This window comes from Epinephelus fuscoguttatus, linkage group LG7, assembly GCF_011397635.1.
Source record: "Epinephelus fuscoguttatus linkage group LG7, E.fuscoguttatus.final_Chr_v1".
Taxonomy (NCBI): domain Eukaryota; kingdom Metazoa; phylum Chordata; class Actinopteri; order Perciformes; family Serranidae; genus Epinephelus; species Epinephelus fuscoguttatus.
Genome location: NC_064758.1, coordinates 15,238,967 through 15,258,550, shown reverse-complemented (window position 1 = coordinate 15,258,550; position 19,584 = coordinate 15,238,967). Strand labels below are relative to the sequence as shown.

At 40.4% G+C, this 19,584-nt stretch overlaps 1 protein-coding gene across 2 annotated transcripts in view; it reads left to right on the top strand.

Annotated features, from left to right (window-relative positions):
- nphp4 (nephronophthisis 4) overlaps positions 1–17,403 on the top strand; it is a 228,977-nt gene extending 211,574 nt beyond the window's left edge. For both annotated transcript variants that reach the window (XM_049581243.1, XM_049581242.1), the window contains 4 exons: positions 836–1,007; positions 4,479–4,658; positions 9,720–9,863; positions 17,090–17,403. In XM_049581243.1, the coding sequence (XP_049437200.1) occupies positions 836–1,007; positions 4,479–4,658; positions 9,720–9,863; positions 17,090–17,230 (637 nt within the window). In that variant the 3' untranslated portion in view covers positions 17,231–17,403. The remainder of the gene's footprint in view (positions 1–835; positions 1,008–4,478; positions 4,659–9,719; positions 9,864–17,089) is intronic.
- Positions 17,404–19,584: the final 2,181 nt, after the last annotated feature.

The following is a 19,584-nucleotide window of genomic DNA, read 5'->3' as shown; positions in this document are numbered from 1 at the left end:
TATTCCTAGACACTAAGATCATCCTCTTAAGCTGAAATAATATGATCTGGTCCAGTGTTTTTCTTGGTGTCAATTAGTGTGTTGCAAGTAGAGATTACACATGAAGTTATTTAGGAATATGCAGCAAGTGCGCACAATACAAATTCAAATAACAGAGTAGTTAAAAGTAGCAAGACTTGGCCACAAGACCAGCTAATAAATTCAAATTATCCAAACCAAGTGAATGTAGGAGTTTTAAGGTCCCTGGGGTGCTGGGTGGGGGCTAGTCTTATGGGGTTTTTTTTCTTCTTGATAATCCAGCCTTGTTTCAAAGAAATATTTTAGGAAATTGTTAATAATTTATGGTGAAATAAATCGTTACAGGAAAACCTAGTGCAATCCAGTGTGAACATTTATGGCAGGGGTAGCTACAACATGTAAAAATGCTGAATATCATCATAGCAGCCTGAGTGCAACACTTGTGATATTGTGTCTGCTGTCAGAAACCCACATCACTTGATTTCCAAATATCCCCAAATGCTCCCTGTGTGCTGTTGTCACAGAGGAGGGGCTGAGTAGGTGACTACATCGCCTCCCACTCACAGCTCTCTTATTCAGCTAGCACCACTGAGACTGACTTCCCTTTCTTCTCAGCAGTGAGATGATGATGATGATGATGATAATGATGATGATGATGACGACGATGATGATGGTGGTGTTACTGCTGCTTTTTAAAATGCTTGCACAGCTGTAGATCAGCCCCCCCCCTCCCCCCTCATGTCTGTCCTCATGCTGATCCCGCTGTGTCTCCAGGGGGCTTCAGCTTAATTGTTCCTGATGATGTTTTTCTCTGTAGTGATGAGTGGATGGCAGCGCCCTCCCAGATCTGGCAGATTTACGTGCATTTCCTGGAGCGGGTGGATGTCAGCTGTGTGACTGGCCAGCGGAGCTGTCAATCACTGCTGCTGAGGGGGAAGCAGGCTGTTCGCAAGGTCAAATGTTTCTCGTCGCACCCCCAGGAGATTGAGGTACATATCTTCAAGAGTAACTTAACACTGAACCCACTCTCTCTGAGTTAGGTAATTATACAGTTACTCAGTTATACTGTCAATTGATTGTGGCCCCAGCCTTTAGCCGCAGTTCTTTGGCTCTTTTAGCAGCAAATCAAGTAAGACTGCAATCTGTGACATTGCCTTGTACTCCAAGTACAAAGCAGAATGGCATCTCACAGCCAGTTACCTACTCGAGACATATGTATATATCAAAACAGAAATCAGCTGTCAGCAGGGTGGAGAGTAGAGGTCTTCACTGTTTCTCGTTTTCAAGTAACTAGAACCTAACCTTGTACCTGAGTTGCGCCACGACCAAATTCAGAGTAGGAGAGGGTCATGTTGTATTGTACTGTGAGTGTATCTATAGGTCTAATACCCAAGTAGATCCAAGCAGATCCTCACCAAGCTCTAATCTTGTGTGCCTAGCAACTGTAGCAGTAGAAAATGTTTTTTAAGCAGATGGAGAGTTTGAAAAATGTGAAAATTACATGTATTGCTGCTTTTTAATTAGTGGAGCATGATGCTGCTGCCAGTGTTTGTGTTTTCTTTGTATTTGGGGCGACCACATTGTGGAACAGGTCTAATTATTTCTGGGTTTGTTTGGATCGAGTCTGATCGTCCTCAGGATTCTTTTGGATTATATTTTTTTATTGAAGATGTATCTACATATGTCAGGGTTCGTTATGGATATTTTGGTGGAGAGTTTTTCAAGACTGCCAGAAACACTGGACACCCTTCCCAAATTCACAGTCTGTAGTAACACACATAGTTGTAATCTGTCGCGAGAACAATAGTGGTAGTTTGAGGTGTTAATTGTTGGAGGCAAATCTACGTCCTCCCCACCGTTCATACTGTACGTATTCCCGTGTTTAATCTAAAATGAGGCGTTCACTTTTCCCTTTGTTAATGATTTCTGTTTGTATAATTGGGACAAAACGCGGCTGACACAAACGGGGAGCAACGCAGAGAGAAGAGAAAAGCTGGAATCAAAACAGCTCAAATCGTACCTCAAATCTTCCATATCTAATGAGGTTTGTTCTTGACATATTTTTTTATGTCTTAGCAATATTCAAACCGCATATCCAAAAATGATTTCATGCAAATTGTTCTCTTAGCAGCGGGAAACAATGGAACAGCAACAGCCTCTTTTGTAATAACCCCAGGTTCAGACTCAAGTCATTATCAAGAATGTACAAATGCAGATTGACAGCATAATGGGTCTTTTCATGTCATTTCAATTCATTTTATTTTATTACATTTCCCCATTTACTTCCTGCAATCGTATTAGATCATGTTGGGACACAGTTTGACACCATCTGAAAAATTGGTTATATCTTCCCTTAACATATGGAATTATGTTGTAGGAGTGTCAGATTGCCCTCTGTTTTAAGATTGTGAAGATCGTCTCTTATCCAAAACTGGGGGAGAGTGTTTGCCAGTACTTCTTGGTCAGAGCGACAGTAAAGGGCATTGCCACGGTAAATGAGCAAGAAACAAATAAGTTGCGTGATAGATAGACACATTAGTTAAGGCAATATCAACAAATGACATTCATTTTAATCATTTAATTATTGACAATGGCGCTTTTTGTACAGTTGGTTTCTTCGTCCTCTGGCATGTGGTGCATTTTGAAGGTCAGAGTACTTTTCTTTCTTGCACAAGATTCTCTGCTTTTGTCAAAGAACGACCTACATGAGGATAATTTATTCCCCAAATAGAAAAACCTTTAAAGCAATAACACTCAAAGGACAAGTCCCTAAATCACAAACAGCTTGGAAATCCAAACCAAACCTGAGTATAATTCCATTTCATGTGACACACATCAAAGTGTTAAGTTGATACTTTAATGTCCTGATAATGGCCGAGCTGTCACACTTAATAGTTTGTTCTAGACCAGTTGTGAAGATACTTTATGACAAACTGCAAAAACAAATGCGTCCCAAGTGTTTGTGCGTTGCTATAAAATAATGTACCCGTGTCTGTCAGCACCTCGTTCGCTTGTTGATGACTCCTTTAATGAATTATAAAGCTGATTTCAGATTTAACACTCATAAAATAATAATTAAAGGTGTATTTTTGTTTGTAAATTTTACAGCTTTGCAAACCTTAGTTTGAAGAAAACTACTTACATGATCACATCTACCTAAAACCTTCAGAAACACAAGTTATGCCTAGAACATACCTGAACTTTATTACACTAAATGTCAAAGAAACACACACGCAAGTGCCGGAGTTTCCTTCATCAGAAATGTTTAATAACATGGAAATGTGCTTTTCTAATAGAAACAGTTCCATTTATATCACTGTAACATCTCTTTTTCTTCTTCTATAGAAATATGTTAATACACTGTAGGCTATATATATTAATATATGTTTCATATCATGAACCCACACAGACCGGCGGGTCTGTCTTCTCTCCCTATGTGCTTCAGCCTCCCCTTTATCCAAGGAAAAATACTTTACCTTGCACCTACCTTTTTTCTTCCGCTGATAATCTGTATCATAGCAACAAGAAAGCGTCTCAGCTGAAAAAAAACACTGTGTCTCCAAAGTGTTCTCGAGTGTTCCCAGCGGTGTTACCTGAGGAAGCTCTGGCGTTTTCAGCCGGGAAAAAAACGCCTTGGTGGACACAGGACCTAAAGACAGAATTGCATCGTCTGATAAATTTAGGATTGTGTTTCATTTCATCACTTTTTAAATTAACTACAAAATATGTTATGCGAACCTTAAAAAATGTCTTTTTGAGTAGATTGCATCCATTTCATATTACTTACTTATATTTAAAAAAACAAACAAAAGTGATGGACTGTCACTGTAGGTGCATACAGTACGACCCAAACGTGTTCTCCCTGATGAAGTAGGGTACTGGCTGAATGAGTAACAGATTTATTTTTTTTTTTAAAGATTTCACCATATGCATCAACGCCCGCTTTGATCTGACTCGCGGCAGGTTAGCTCACTGTGGAATGCATCTGAGGAGTCTTATAAAACCGGATAAAGCTCACCGCCAGAGAGTAGCTTTGCTTTTCTCAACAGATTGAAAAGGAGCCATACAGTAAATCTCATTCTCACATCCTTCTGTCTCTGTGTCACTTCTCTGCCTCTACTTTCTCTCATTTTATTGTCCGCCCCCTTCTCTATATCTTTTTCACCGAACCTCATTCGCCCTTTCTTTCACCCACTCTCTCCTGAAATCCGTACACCTCCTTTATTTTCCTCTGACGCTGTTAACCACCTTTTCCCATTAATTCTGTCCTTTTCTGTGACTTTTTTTTTTTTTTTACCTCTTCTTATAAAATTGCCTCTCATCTCTTCCATACTGTGTCACACTCATTCTGTCACTTTGTCAATGCCTCTATTTCTCATCCGTCTCTCACTCTCACAACCCATCCAATCAACATCTCCACACTGTACTGCCCAATTCAATCACCCTTACCTTTTCTGTAGGTGGACCCAGAGGGTGTGTTCGTTTTGCCTCCTGCAGCGGTGCAGGAACTCCAGCTAAAGCTGCAACCATGGCGAGCAGGAAGCCGCTTCCTGTATGTGAACGCAGTGGATGTGGAGAACCGGCGGTTGGTTACTGCCTGGCTCCTCTGTCTCAATGTCCACCGGCCTGTACTGTCCAAGGTATGAATAGTTTCCTTTTTGGCTAATTAAAATGGTAATTATCTGTCCATTTTTGGTATAAGCACTTGCACTGCCCTCCTCACAGATCAAACAGTGTGACAATCATTCTCCAATTGGTGAAGCTTTGGTCACTGTTAATAATTTCTTCACTGTTCCAGCATAAGGTACCAGGTTTCTGTTGAAAGAGCACTGCAGTGTCAAAGTCACAGACATTTTTATTGCAGCCGTATTCATCAGCTACAAATGATGTGGCTGACACAATAAGATAGTTTCCTTTAATTCAAGGTCTCCTCCCTTGTGTTAACAGTTTTGATCCTTTACAGATTTTTAAGTAAAAATCCTGCTTTGAAAATGTCACTTAAAGCAGCTGTGTGGAACTTTTCATTTTCGTTGATTATAGCGCCCCTTTGGTCGAAGCGGTATGACACGCACAGCCTGGTGTCGTAAAATTCCGACTGCAGCCGGCAATTACCGCATGCATTTGTTTTGGAGAGTGAGAAGATTAACTAACGTCAGGTCAGTCCAAGTAATTAGTGGAAACAGCAAAACTACTCAGTAAATTCTCCTGTCGTGTTTCTGTTCAGATCTAATCTAATCTGTTGTGTATTTTGAGCTACTAAGGTTACCGTAGTAGTGTGAGCCTCAAGTTATTCTGGGTAATGTAGTAACCATTGTTGTGCTACTGGAAACAATGAGAAGCAGCCGTGTACGTTAGGTGTAAGGAGGAATAAACAGTTAAGTCATCTGCTGAGTCCCCATTATTATGTGAAAAGAATACTCCGACGATTTGGGAGTTATGCCCTTTCTCTATCATTTTCATATTGAGACAGCGGTTAGCATGGCACTTGTAGGGGGTCAGTACATCTTGCACGGAGGGATACACCGGTGAGCAACAGCTGCAGCTGGCTCTGGGACAGGTATGCTAGGTCACTCGGTAAAAGCAAACAAAAACACGATACGGACGATATTACTCACCCGACTGAAAGCTGTCCATCAGCTCCTGCAGGCCTGGGCGTTTTTTCCAGTTCATCTTAGGAACATGAAAAAAAGTTTCAGTCACTCCAGGATTAGTGATTGCTGCAAAGTTTTCAATCCTTGTGATGCACTCTCTGCGGCGCTTTTCCTCCTGATGATATATCTCCCTAACGATGGTAGCACCGAATCCCATTCTGTGCAGCAAAATGGGAGTGGGGGATTCAGCCTCTCTTCTCGCCCGCTCAGCATACAACACCTGGAGTTCCTCATCTGTGTACTCCGGCTAAAACAGGTATGGTTTTGGATCTGTGTCCGCTACAAGAAACTCTTCAAAATCGCGTTCAAAGTCGTCCATTGCAGCTACTACAATCCGGAGATATCGCTAGGCTAAATAAACAGCTGAGTTTTGTTTACGGTGTATCCCTCCGCGGATCACAGCGCAGGACGTACTGACCCCCTATAAGCACAATGCTAAACGCTGAGACCCAGCCACTGGATGTACAGAGACAAAAACGATATTGATCTAAGATATTGTTGTCTCAATATGAAAATGATAGAGAAAGGGCATAACTCCCAAATCGTCAGAGTATTCTTTTATGTGAAGATACACAGTGAAGACATAACATAATCCTAACACAGCAAAGCTGTTACCTGCAGCCTTCGCTTCAGTCCAAGTAATTAGTGGAAACATGCTAACATGCTAACGTTACACACAAATTAGTAGTAAAGTAAGACCTGTTCATAAATGTTCTGGTGTAGCTCTGAATTTCTTATAAACTAAGGACAACTGCCTGCTGTATATTTGTGTTCATGGTCACAGTCACAGATAATTTTAGATGATGCTCCTTCGTTATCCGCCATGACATCAAAAGTACAACCAAGTCCTCATAGATACATCTCTGGTAAAACTGTTAGGTGTTATGTCTTCAGCAATGCCCATTGCATACTGCCTACTCGAAGAACACTGTAAACACGGCTCCTTCTTCTGTGGTTTAATGGCTGCGGGCCGCTGCGGGCGAGCAGAGTCACTTCCGCCTCGAGTGCCGTATTCTGGTTTGCTGACTTCCGCTGTGTGTCCGACCCAAGCGAGGCTACGCTAAATAGCCATATAGAGAAAGGCTTTTTTGTCGCTGTTGGGTTCAAATAAATATGCTGATCTTCAAGGGGGGGTGATACGAACTAGGGACAGTTTTATTAATGGTAAAAAGTTCCGCACAGCTGCTTTAAGTAAAAAAAATGAAAGTTTGATCAGGAAAATTAAAAGTACTCAATGTAGAAAAATGTGCCCTGTGCCTGTTGTACTATTACATATTATATTATTAGATTATTATTTCTCATGCATCAATGTAAAAGCAGGATTTCACTGTTGTAGTTGGCTGAGGTGGAGCTCAGTTTTAACTATTAAGTGATGATTATTTCCAATATGAATCATTTTGCTGATTGTTTCCCCATTAACTGATTGTTTGATTGGTTTGTAAAAATGAGTACAAACTAAAACATTTTAAAGAAAACACGCAGCAAATCCTCAGATTTGTGAAGCTTGAACCATGAAATGCTTTGGCATGAAAACTAACCAGACCATTAATATGTTTTTTAATAAATTTTTTGTCAACTAATTGATTCATTGACCAGGTGTTTCACCTGTACTTGTATGTACTGTTGGGGACTTTAATTTATAATGAGACATCATATTAGAATAGACTTAGACAGTATAATAGCTCCCCTTTGAAATGTAGTGCGATAGAAGTCATGAAATGAAAAGCATAAACAGAAAAGACCCAAGTAAAATACAGGTACCTCGAAATGTAGAGTATATTAGTAAATAAATTAATGTAGGACTTAGTTACATTCCATCCCTGGTCATTACATAATAATGCACAAACTGAAGGAAGTGATGGGATTTCATTTTTATTTCATACGACTCTATGTAGCAAATACATCGATTGACTGATTGAGTGTTTGTAGAAAATGCTTGATGCTCAGTGAAGTACATTTGTGCATAGTTGGCAAGCTACTGTGCCTCAGTGTTGCCAACTTAGCGACTTTGTTGCTATATTTAGCGACTTTTCAGACCCCTCTAGCGTCTCTTTTTCAAAAAAGCGACTAGACAAATCTAGCGACTTTTTCTGATGTTATTGAAGACTTCTGGAGACTCTGTTGTGAGAGCACGTATCATTCTTATTCTTCTCAATGAGCAGCGGATGCTGCCGTGGGCTCCCCTCTCACCCCAAAGCACTCACAGACAGCCCAGTCCTCCCTCCCAGCAACAGTCAGAGCAGGAGACGTTAACCCCTCCACGTCCACACTGCAAGTGAATCGCGCATGCGGAACCGCCGCTGTCTGATCCCCACCTGGTTTACAGTCAGGGCGGGATGTAAATGTAAAATTGTTTTTGTCTAATATAAATTACTGAAAGAAGGTTCATTTGTAGTTCTAAACATATTCAGGGTGTTTTTTTACTCAGTTTTTGTCTCTCCCACAACGTTATTCCTCTCTCCTACGGCAGCCATTACAATTACATGCATATGGACAATTATGCAAATTAGGTGATGACATCATTTAGCGACTTCTAGCGACTTTTAGGACAGCCAATAGCTACTTTTCTTACTGAGGAGTTGGAAACAGTGCTGTGTCTTGTCAGATAATAACTAACATGCTCCCACTGGCCAGTTACAAACTCTCAATTAGCAAGCTAGCTTGATTGCTAACAGGGCAATATGTTTCCACAATTTAATAAAAAGAAGTATTTGTTCCATCTAAGAAATATTTGTTCCATCTATTCCTGTCTTACGACTGACTCCGAGTCACGCCTCTTTGGTTGAGCAGTTTATACTTGGAGCAGGATTATAAAAAATCAGATGGTGTGCGCAAGCTGAGAGTTTCCACCATTTTAGACTCTGTGGCTCTCTGTTATCAAAGAGTAGCATTGTTAACACAGTTTGAGATTGGTCAACTGCACAAACTGCATATTAAAGTTCCTCATTCATTAAGGTTTTGCTAATATAGTGTTGTTTTATCTCATTTCACCATTAGTTAGGGACCCCCAGACTGAAAAGAGAACTTCATTTTACACATTAAGGCCTGTTCATATGTCTTGGGGAGTACTACAGCATATATGAAAAAAAGTTGTATAAAGCTTTTTGCAATTCAAGAGGGAGCTGCGTGAAAACTGATGAATTGCCTCAGCTGATTGTAGAGACTGAAGACTTCATGTTAGAAAATGAAAAAAATCTGGATGTGTGGTGTTAGAAAGAAGTGGACAGTGGAGTTGCATTGTGGGTAGTGCCTGCACCAGATTTTGGCAATGAAGATGAATAAGTAGAGTAAAAAAAGAGGACATCTCGAGTTCTACTGCATCAATTTTGATCCCTTTAGGATCTGATCCTTTAGTGTTCATCTTGACTCCAACATGATATAGTAGTACAGAGCTTAATCGGTGGAGTACTCTTATGTAGTAACTGCCAACATGATTTTAGATTTAGCTCCTGCTGCAGCTCTCATTTTTCACTTATCAAGAACAGTGATATGATGAACAACTCCCTGTAACGTCAAAGTCACTGGTGACTCAGAGTCCCATTCAGTGCTTATTGAACCATCTTGGTGGTTTCCTGGGTCAGCGGGACATTCCCAATCTCTTCATAGCTAGTGTCAAGAAAAGGCTAAAGAAAGCTGATCTCATGTTGGCACTCCAATAACTGCTGTCTGCCTTCCCAACCCGACTGATCAACTATTGAAGGTTATGTTCACATTACAGCTAAGTGTCTAAATGAAATGTTTTCCTCTCATTTGTGATGCAAGCTGATGGTGTTGCTATCAGCCGAAACCCCAGAAATAAGTCCAGTTCTTTTTCTAATCTCCATCATTCACATATGTCTTAGGAAAGTGTGTCTCGAGGCACGCACCACCCAGTGTGCAAATTGGACACCCATAATTTAACAGTCTTCTAAAAATCTGATATCAGGAAGTGTGATTTTTCAGAAATGGTTTAATGATTTAGTAATCAGCAATGGCACTAACTGTCTGGTTGTGTGTGTGTGTGTGTGTGTGTGTGTGTGTGTGTGTGTGTGTGTGTGTGTGTGTGTGCAGGCATTTGAAGTGTGTGTACCAGTCAGTGGTGGCCGTGGCAGCTCCAGGAAAATCACTTACACCAACCCCTACACCAGGGGCCGCACGTTCCTGCTTCGCTCTGACCATCCGGACCTGCTCCAGTTCAAAGAGGATAAATTCCAGGTGAGATAAGACAAGAAGTCGTGCGGTTCTCTTGCTCTCATTAAGCGCAAAATCAATACTTTAATTAACACCTAGATCTACAGGGAACCTTCCTCCATGGGCAAAAGCTTGTCTTTGTTGTTGAGGGAAATTAAAACCTGCATCAGTACAGGTAGTTTTATGAGATTAATGGTGTCTTGTGTTGTAACTACTCTGTAAATAATTAGCATTAGCTATAGTGGGACTGACCAATGGCAGGAATCCTTTTTGATCAGCCTTTTTTATTCCTATTCAAAATAAAATTATTGAAATAACAACAAATACTTGCAACACTTATTCCAAACGTAATAGGCAGTTTTAAAGACATATTGATAGCTACTTTTAATGTCTATTAGTTAAAGTTGGAGACTGCGTGGTTATACGCTGACCTGTAGAAGAAGTTCTTCTACTAACATGTATATAATGGGTGTGTAGAAACCTCAGAGGTGATGTTCGCAAATAATGGTACATTAACAAATCATGGGAAAGTATTTTCTTTGGGGCTATTGTGCCTTGCTTCACTTCATTACATCACATCTATATGTAAAAAGTTACTATTCAAATAAGTTTGTAACAAGTTGAAATTCCCTTTGAGTACTCTTCCAATATCTAATACTGTTATTCACATAATGTATTCCCATCATGCAACAGAGCAAATTATTTGTTATCAGTGAGTCGTCTTTTCACTGTCTGAAAGTCAGTTTTTGATGCTTCCAGTGGCTTTGTGTGAGTAGGACTGGGTTCCTCCTGTTAAATAGTTTTACATTCTCCCCTCCTCTCTTCAAAGTGACACCATAAACTTTTTAGTTTTTTGTTTTTTTAAGCCACTTAACAGACAGAAAACCCACTAACACCCACTAATGTCCGGCTTTTGTCTTTAGTGGGCAAGGTTGCAATTGACATTCATTCCTGGGCAGTACCGCCAAAATGGCTTTTTTCAGTAACGAGTAGTGTAAGGCACTACTGTCCCTAAATGCAGTAATCACATTACAGTTACTAATCAAACACTTAAGTCGTTACTTGCGTTACATAAATTCGTCATTAGATCTTCCCCTTACTTAAGATTTAGTGACGACGGGCTTCAGGCTGTTGCCAACGGGTCGTCCTCCATGTCCAGCTGGTCAATGGCGAACACAGATGCGGAGACGAGCCAGAGGATGGAGGAGAGGAGTTTCTGCCGCAAACAAGCACCGAGACCCGGGGAGACATGGGAGCAGCTTCATGTGTTTACAGCAGATAGCAGGAGCGAGGACGGATGTCTCACTCCGCTACTCTGTGCACAAAGGGACCGCACACTTCAGTTTATAATTAAAACGTCCGTTGTCCTACTAAGTATTGATAACACGCTTAGTATTTTACAAATTCGAGGTGTTTTTTTTTGTTATTTGATGAACGTGGCGCTGATATTCAAAAATGAACTAAATGACTGTGGGGCAGTGGGCAATTAATATAATCATAACACCTTTACACACAGTAACCCCCCCCACCCCCCTGCCTGGCATAACAACTTCTCTGACGGAAACCCTGCAAATACTTACGGAGAGAAAGAGGGAAGTCTGCTTAGGGGCCTACCTTGTGAACCAGCTGTGCAATGAACAAGAAGCTCTGACCTGACACCTCATGCAACAGCCTAATAGCATAATGGATTTCAGTCATCGCTACAATTACACTGATGGGAGAAAACATGCTTTTATACAAATGAGGGGGCACAGTGAATGAAGTGGGGGGGCACTGCCCCCTGGTGCCCCCTCGTGAAGCCGACTCTGGGTATATCCATCTAGTTAACTATACCTACGTACCTCAGGATTGTTACACATATGTAAGGTTTAATGCTATATCATTAACTGGCAAATTACGTGACAATGCATTTCAGGCAATTTTACAGAGTAACTAGTAATGTAACAAGTATTGTAACTAATTACTTTCTCCAGGGAGTAATCAAGTAAAGTAAGGGATTACTTTTTTTCCTAAGTATTGTGTAATGTGTAATACATTACTTTTTTGAGTAACGACCCCCAGCACTGTTCCTGGGACACATTCTGCGATAGTCATGGGTATTTATCAGCTCAAGCTCAGATCAGTATTGTTGGAAACATGACACCTGGGTAGTCACACAAATGTTTGCCCTTTTTCCTGCTCAAACCTCTGGGACTCTTTTGCCCCTTTCCCACTGGACAAAAAAACACCCTTGGTAAAATTACCTTGCAATAGTCGCAAGTATATATCAACCCTAGCACTGATCAGCTTTGATTGGCAGTGATAGACAAACCACACCTGGGTGGACGTGCAAAAATAAACAAAATACTGTCTATCTCTTTCCAAGCAGCGCCAGAACACTGTTCCAAATTTCAATGCCACTGAGTTTGAGAGAGAGACTGAATAAGTAAGAGATAAAAAAAAAAAAAGAATTTGCCACCTTAACATTTTTCACTAGCCTCCATGCTGCTTTCTGCTGTTGACTATCCTGCTTTCTGGCCTGCCAGTGATGCCGAATCTCAAACACCAGGAAAAGAAAACAGAAAAGCATACTCGTTTGCGACATAGCTGTGTAGACAGCAATGGGAAAGGAGACTATTGCCTACTTTTAAACGATTTTCCAACATTTAAACCTGCATACATGTGCTAATTTTGATGGAAAAGTGGTATGTGTCATCTCAGCCAAATTAGTTTCAAATTAGTCGGCACAAGGATTGAAAGAAAAAATTGAAAAAGTAACAGGTGATAAAAAGAAGCAGCCACTGTAATATTTTTTTCACTGGTCTGCGTGCTGCTTTTTACTTTTTACTAGCATGTTTTTGGTGCATTTGTGATGTCAAACCCGACACACCAGAAAAAAAAAAAAACAAAACAGAAAGACATACTTGTCTAATAGCAACAGGAAATGAGTCTATTGCCTATTTTTAGCGTGTTCTCCAGTGTTTAAAACCCCAAATATGCACTACTTTTGGTATTGTTACACATTAAAACCCTTTTAAAACAGGCTTCAGGCTACAGTTTATACACTGACAATAGTTTTTGACGATTACATCAATAATAAATGATGCATTTTGTGTTAACAAAAGAGAAAGACACCAAACAAACATATGACAACCTGCTGTAGTACAGTAATTAAAATTAGGTAAGTGAAGTGCAGCTGTAAAGTATTTGTTAATCACACTGATCTTAAAATGAGACACAAACATGTTTCTATATGCCCGGTGAACAATCAGCTATACAACTTTAAACCTTATTGCAAATGTAGCTGCTGAAAACAGTCTCTATACAGCCTGTATAGTGGGAGCAGCAGCAGCAGCAGCAGCAGCAGCAGCTTGATTCCTCTGTCTGTGTTCACACAAGATGCATTCAGGCACAGCATTGAGTGTAGGTTACCTGTGTTTTGGTAGCATTCAGAGCACAACGCACAATCGCTGTAGTTAGTTACACACATGAAATGGAACAGAGTAGACATGGAAAAAGCATCTTAAATGCCTCCTGTGTAGACATGTCTGTACTGTTGGTCTTGGTTCTGGTGGACATTTAAACTGTGACAGAGTTACAGTATGACAGAGCTGTACTGCAGCCAGAACATGACGAGTTAGACATTTTAGTATTGGATTATTTCAACAATGTCATGCACTGACATTTCCTCCCGGTATCAGCCTCAAAATCAGTTTTGGTGCACGCTCAGCTAAAATCATGAATTGGCTACGCTGCAGCATCACTGACTATGCATCACAGCCACAGTGCACTGTGCGCACTGAGACTGGAGAAAGTTTCGACCGACATGCTGATTGTAAAAAATTATAAGTTTTGTGTGGAACAGAAACCTTGAGTCTCACTGATCAGATATACAGGAATGTTTCTGACTTTACCCTCATCTCGACAGGTGAGTAAAAGACATCGGTGAATCCTGGTGGTGGCTCTTTATTCCTCAGTTGTTAGATAAATGAATGATTTCCTTGTTTGCCTCCAGACCCAAACAGGAGGAATGTAACAGTAATTACAGCTGTTGTTTTATTGTTATGTTGTCTACCTCAGTGTCTCTAATAGCTCATTCACTCACACACAGACATGAAGCACCGGAGTCACTGCCATCATTGCCGTTCATTTGCTGAGGTGTGATGAAATGACAAAACAAATGGGAAACCAGCATTTTAAATTAACAAATAAATGAATGAGACGCAAAGGGAGTCTGTTTCCACATAAAGTATTGAAGAGTCTCGCTGCTGCTGTCCAGAAGACACTGCATCAATGAGACAGGGGAAGGTGGGCAATGTGAAAAACAGCCCATTGTTTTTTCCATCTTGTCAGTGAGGCGCCAGGTGTCTTATAAAGAATTTACTGTGCCCGCAGCATTAAGCAAATGTGGAGACACTTTTCTATTTTTTTGACACAACTACCTCACCGTGATAAAACCAGCTGTCAGGTGTGAAAGCAAGGCGGAGATCAATACTTTGATGCTTTTGGGGAAGATTACAGAATAAATCCCCTAAATTGACCCACATATCTATTGCTGGCTATTACAGAAAATACTAGAAGACAGCTCTGGTCTAATGGAGACACTGGGAATGATGGGCAGATTGTTTCTTTTCACAGTAACAGTTCCTTTGAGTCGACACCTAATTGTACGAACCTCTCAAACCTGTCCAGTTTTAATACTTCTTGCAAAATATGGTGTCAGTTTCTCCATGACACTTTGTTATAGTGCCTGCACGTTGGACAGCTCTTACTGCCTGGCCCACATAACTTCCCTTAAAAGCATTGCCAGTCATCATGTATGAGTTTACATAATTAAGATGAAATATTCATTTTAATGCACTGATTCAGCAGCTCACTTGTGTGTAGGTAGGCTATTTAAGTTCAGTATGATGTTACAGAAATGTATCTGACCAACGACCTGTATTTATGGGGCAAGTGGCAGTCGTCCCATTTACCTCCACGGTCTTGTGCTGCATTCATGTGCTGTCTGAATAATTTGAAAAATGAGTTCACGATCATATTTTATGGCTCTGTTTCCTTTGCTCTTTGTTAACAATGTGTTAAAACTCTCTGTGCAATAAAACACATCTTCTTTGTAGCATCCATGTTGTCTCCACTTTACAACTTAAAGCTCATCATTGTCAGTCAGAAGAACAACCATCCGTGGAGCATGTGAATGCACCAGTGGCCTTGGCTGGCAGAGGTCTCGACTTGACTTTGATTCAATTGCTTCTACTTCACTCGCCATAGCTGACAGCTTGAGCAGTAACCTACAACAACTTCACATGGGAAAAGTCTTGGATTTATGAGCACTCAGACGTTAAACAGGCTGACCCTGTACATACCAAACACTAAAATGAGTTGCTCGAAAAGTTTTGTTTGCTCATTTTTTCCCATCACTTCTGGGAGAACAATAAAAAATACAGAATAAAAGCCTTTAGAACACTTTGATCCCTAACAAGAAAAACATTCAAACAATAAGCATTGTGCGCCTTTATTCATAAAAAACAATAATCAAAATCACACTGTGGATCAAGAGACGGTAATTCAGTTAAAAACACAAAGTGTGATGTCAAGAGGTTTGAACAATTAAGAATACAAGCCATTTGGGTTTTCCTCGTACAATTAATAACCCTCATTAAAATAATCAGTGGGAACCCACAGTGAGGATACACAGTAACACTGTGTGGGTAAGCTTTTGCACCGTACACAGGACATTTATTACACCACAGTAAAACAACAACAACAACAACAACAACACATAACCAATTTACAGTCACACTTCAGTATTTTAATATTGTTGCAAATTGTTATTCCCAACAGTGGTAGCAGGCTGCCTCACATAAAGTTGGAAGATATTAATATATATATATTTTTTTAACTTTTTCATTTTTTGACAGAGATTAATGGCACTAAATCTGTTGGACTGTTGCTTTAGAGAAAGTGAGCAGGTTGCTCCAAAGTCACTGTTTGAGAGCCGAACAACAGTAATGACTTTTAAAAAGAGGGCACCATTGTCCAGACACTAAAATGGGACAAGTGACCACAGATAAAACAGGAAGGAACACCTTGTAATTTATTACAAGGTGTACAAGGTATATTTTTCTGTTTCGAAAAGACCCTTTCTAACATAATTTCAAAGCTTGGTGTTTTTAAAATCTATCTAGTGGCTTTCTCCTCAGCTCTGAAGGACAAACCTTTCTCATGTTTTAAATCTCATACTTAGGCCTAGTCCACACGGACCTGTGTATTTCTGAAACCGTATATTATTCTATGATATTTGGCTGTTTGGCCACACACAACCGCACTTTTGGGCCCCCGAAACCAGGTTTCTTTGAAACCGGAGTCCACCGTAAAGTTTTTGGAAGACTCTGGTGCCAGCGGTTGTGTGTAGATAGGATAACCGCAGTATTTTATTACCTGTCTCCATTGTTTGACGTCACAGCGACAGTAAATAGCTAATAAAATGGCAGACCAAACAAACAAGCTGGTGCTAACTTTATTTGTGAGCCTGCTATCTGCTGTCTTTGGATGGCACATCCAGCTGCTCGACCTAACGACCAACGAAGGAGGCTGCTCCTGTTGCTAGCTACCCCAACTACACTACCACGAAAGCAGCGACGGGCCTGCCAACGGAGGTTCTGGATCCGGCCGGGTCAGACCTTCGTTTGCAGGCCCATCGCTGCTTTCGTGGTAGTGTAGTTGGTCGTTCAGGCGCCTCTGCTCTTGAATTAGGTCGTGCTATTTTTGTGGGTCGGGTTGTTTTTATAGTCTGCACTTCCCTATTTCGGTATTGACTCTGACTTCTGAATGGTTAAAATGGCCTTCCATTAGAAGTTACATCACCACCTACTGCTTCGGCATTTGTATTGCATCACTTGCTTGCGGGTTTTGCGGTTTCGTGTGGATATTATATTTTTTCATCACACCACTGACGAACGTATGAGCTCCTTCTTTTTCTTTTTTTTTAAAAAACAAGTTCATTTTTTCCTCTTCCGTGAGGTAGGTTATGCAAATCAGGAACCCTATCAAGAAATCAACTATTTGATAAAAATTAAACAAAATAAAAGTTTGAGAAAGATAACTGAAAAGTCATGCCCAGAAATCTAGTCATACAAAATTCAAACATTCTCACTACAAGATATAATTAAGGATTGTATACAAAGACCTTTCATTATTATTCTGAGGTAAAGGGGACTCTGTTACTAACAATCGGATGAATATTAATCATATCTGTTCACTGTGTTCAGATTGGCGGGGGAGAGAGTTACACCATTGGACTACGGTTCGCCCCCAGCCAGAGTCCCGGCTCAGTGGAGATACTGGTCTACGTGAACAACCTGGAGGAGAAGACGGAGGAGACGTTCTGTGTGAAAGTCAACTACTCATGAACTCAGTGGTATTGGTTTCAACCAGCGAGTACAAAGTGTACCCTGGAACTGCTGACTGATTTGTGTTTTGAATCTATTTTCTAAGTGTGAAATGAATTCAAATGAGCTGCAATTTTTCTACTTAGTGTGTGTAATTTTGCATTATATCAGATTTTAAACAGAAATAAACTCTATATATCCCATGTGTTGTTTTGTTAGCCTTTTGTACAAGGTGAGGTGTTCTACTGAATGAATGGATGAGAGCTTTTGTGCTGGCCCGATGAGCTTCACTGGAACAAGGTCACAAGTCTAAAAATCAAACACATTGAGTGCAAGATCAGCAGGTGCAGCTACTTTCCGAAAAAGCTTTGAACAATCACCTAAACTCAACACTTGGTTCACTAAACTGTACACCAAAGCAAAGAAGAAACTAAACCTTACACTTGTACGTATACAAGCGAAAGTTAGGGTGCAAAAAAGAAAAAAAATCTGCAAAAGTATTTGAAGAAATACATGATTTTTAAATTTGTTTTGAAGCACAAACAACACTAATATCAAGGCTAAATCCCAATTGTGATCCGTCCTCTTTTCGATGTGTCCGGCAAATGTCTGAACGTTCATCCCCAACCATCCAGGTGGGCCAGGGGTGAAAGCAATAACATTTTATCGACTTTAATTACCCAGCAACCCCACTTGAATGCCACTTGATGGTTGAGTTTTAATCTAAGACAAGCCAGGGGTCCGCTCTCTGCGTCCCCTTGCCTCCCAAACAACTTATCCTCATCACCGGCATTATTAGAAACGGTGCCGTAATGAGGTATGACTTTCCGACGCGGCACACATCTCTTCAGATCGCCCTCATTAACACCAGCACACTTAAAACCTCTCCATCTTCTCCTTGCTGCTCGCTCCCCGTCACTCTGCTATATGTCTCTCCGTCTGAGAGAGAGAGGGAGAAAGAGAAGGCCGTGCACATTTTGTTATGTAACACTCAGAGTTACACAATCCCCCTTCCACCTCCTCCCTCCTCGTTCTCTGTCTCTCATTAGAATGCAGGCTGCAAAATAAGCCTCAGCACAGCAGCAAAGGCTAATAAAAAGACTACAGCAACCACCAAGCCGGCTGCACTTCATCTTTACCTTCTGTAACATCTTGTCTGAAGCGGAAGCCTCATTGTCTTCTCCATTTTATGTTAATATGTTAACAGCTCACAGAAATCAACATTAAAGCTGTATTGACTTAATAATTTGTTCTCTGTAGCCCTCTGGTTCCTCTGCTCAAAGATGATCTCTCCCACTTTGAACATCCGGCTTAAAGGATGGGTTTGGATTAAAGTTTATCTTAATACATAACTTATATACCATATGTATGTTGAAATATTTATTGGTTGATGTGATTAGGGCTGTGATGGTATGGTTTTTTTTTTTTGTACTATGATATAAAAGCAGCATCTGTCTGGTTGAATCGCTGAGCAAATCCAATACATCTTCTCGCCCAACTCATCAAATACTGAGGCTTGTTCGGTGGCCCTACATGTCAAACGACACTATAGGTATCCCTCACGCATCAGTTTTGGACGCTGTGACGGTGTTCAATTTATGCTTGTTGCATGCATGCGTCTTTTCAAACTGAACTTCTCTTTTCACATGAAAAATTACGTTTACACTCTAATTAAATACATAGTCTCTTTTCAAATAAACTTACAACGTAGGTTAAAAAAAACCCCAAAACCTTCATTTTTAGGTTAACTTCCTTAGACTCCGGCAACAAAAGCGTGTGGTTAGGTTACGGTAAAAACATCACAGTTTGACTTCAAATAACTAACTAACCTAACTTAACATCTCGTGACATACACCACATACGACACTAGTGTGGTATGCTACTCATATTACCACACTACATTGTTATCAGAATAACTCGATGGATTTTTGGTATCACTCAAAACAGACAGTGCTCTCTTGGGTAAAAGTCCAGAGTTTGTTTGACCTCCCCATCAGATTTGCTGGCTCTTTATCCTCCTGAGACCCGAACTTTTGTTTGGAATACATTTTTAATTTCTCCTGGCTATTTGGGATCAGAAGGACCCGGTAGGTATAAAAAACTAAACATTGCCAACAATAATTGAGTCCCATTGTCCTCAAATAGGACAACAATAACGTCCCAATGTCCTTAAACGAGACAATAATAAAGTCCCAATGTCTTCCCAGCAAGTACTTCCTACTTAGTGTCTTAGCTTTTTACTGTTGCTTAAATTGATTGTCAAAAATGTTGCCATATTGAACTACAAACATTATTAATCATAAATAAACAAGTTTCAACCATAAAATGTGATCACGTCTTGGACCATGTCCACTTTGATGGCTGCCATCTTGATT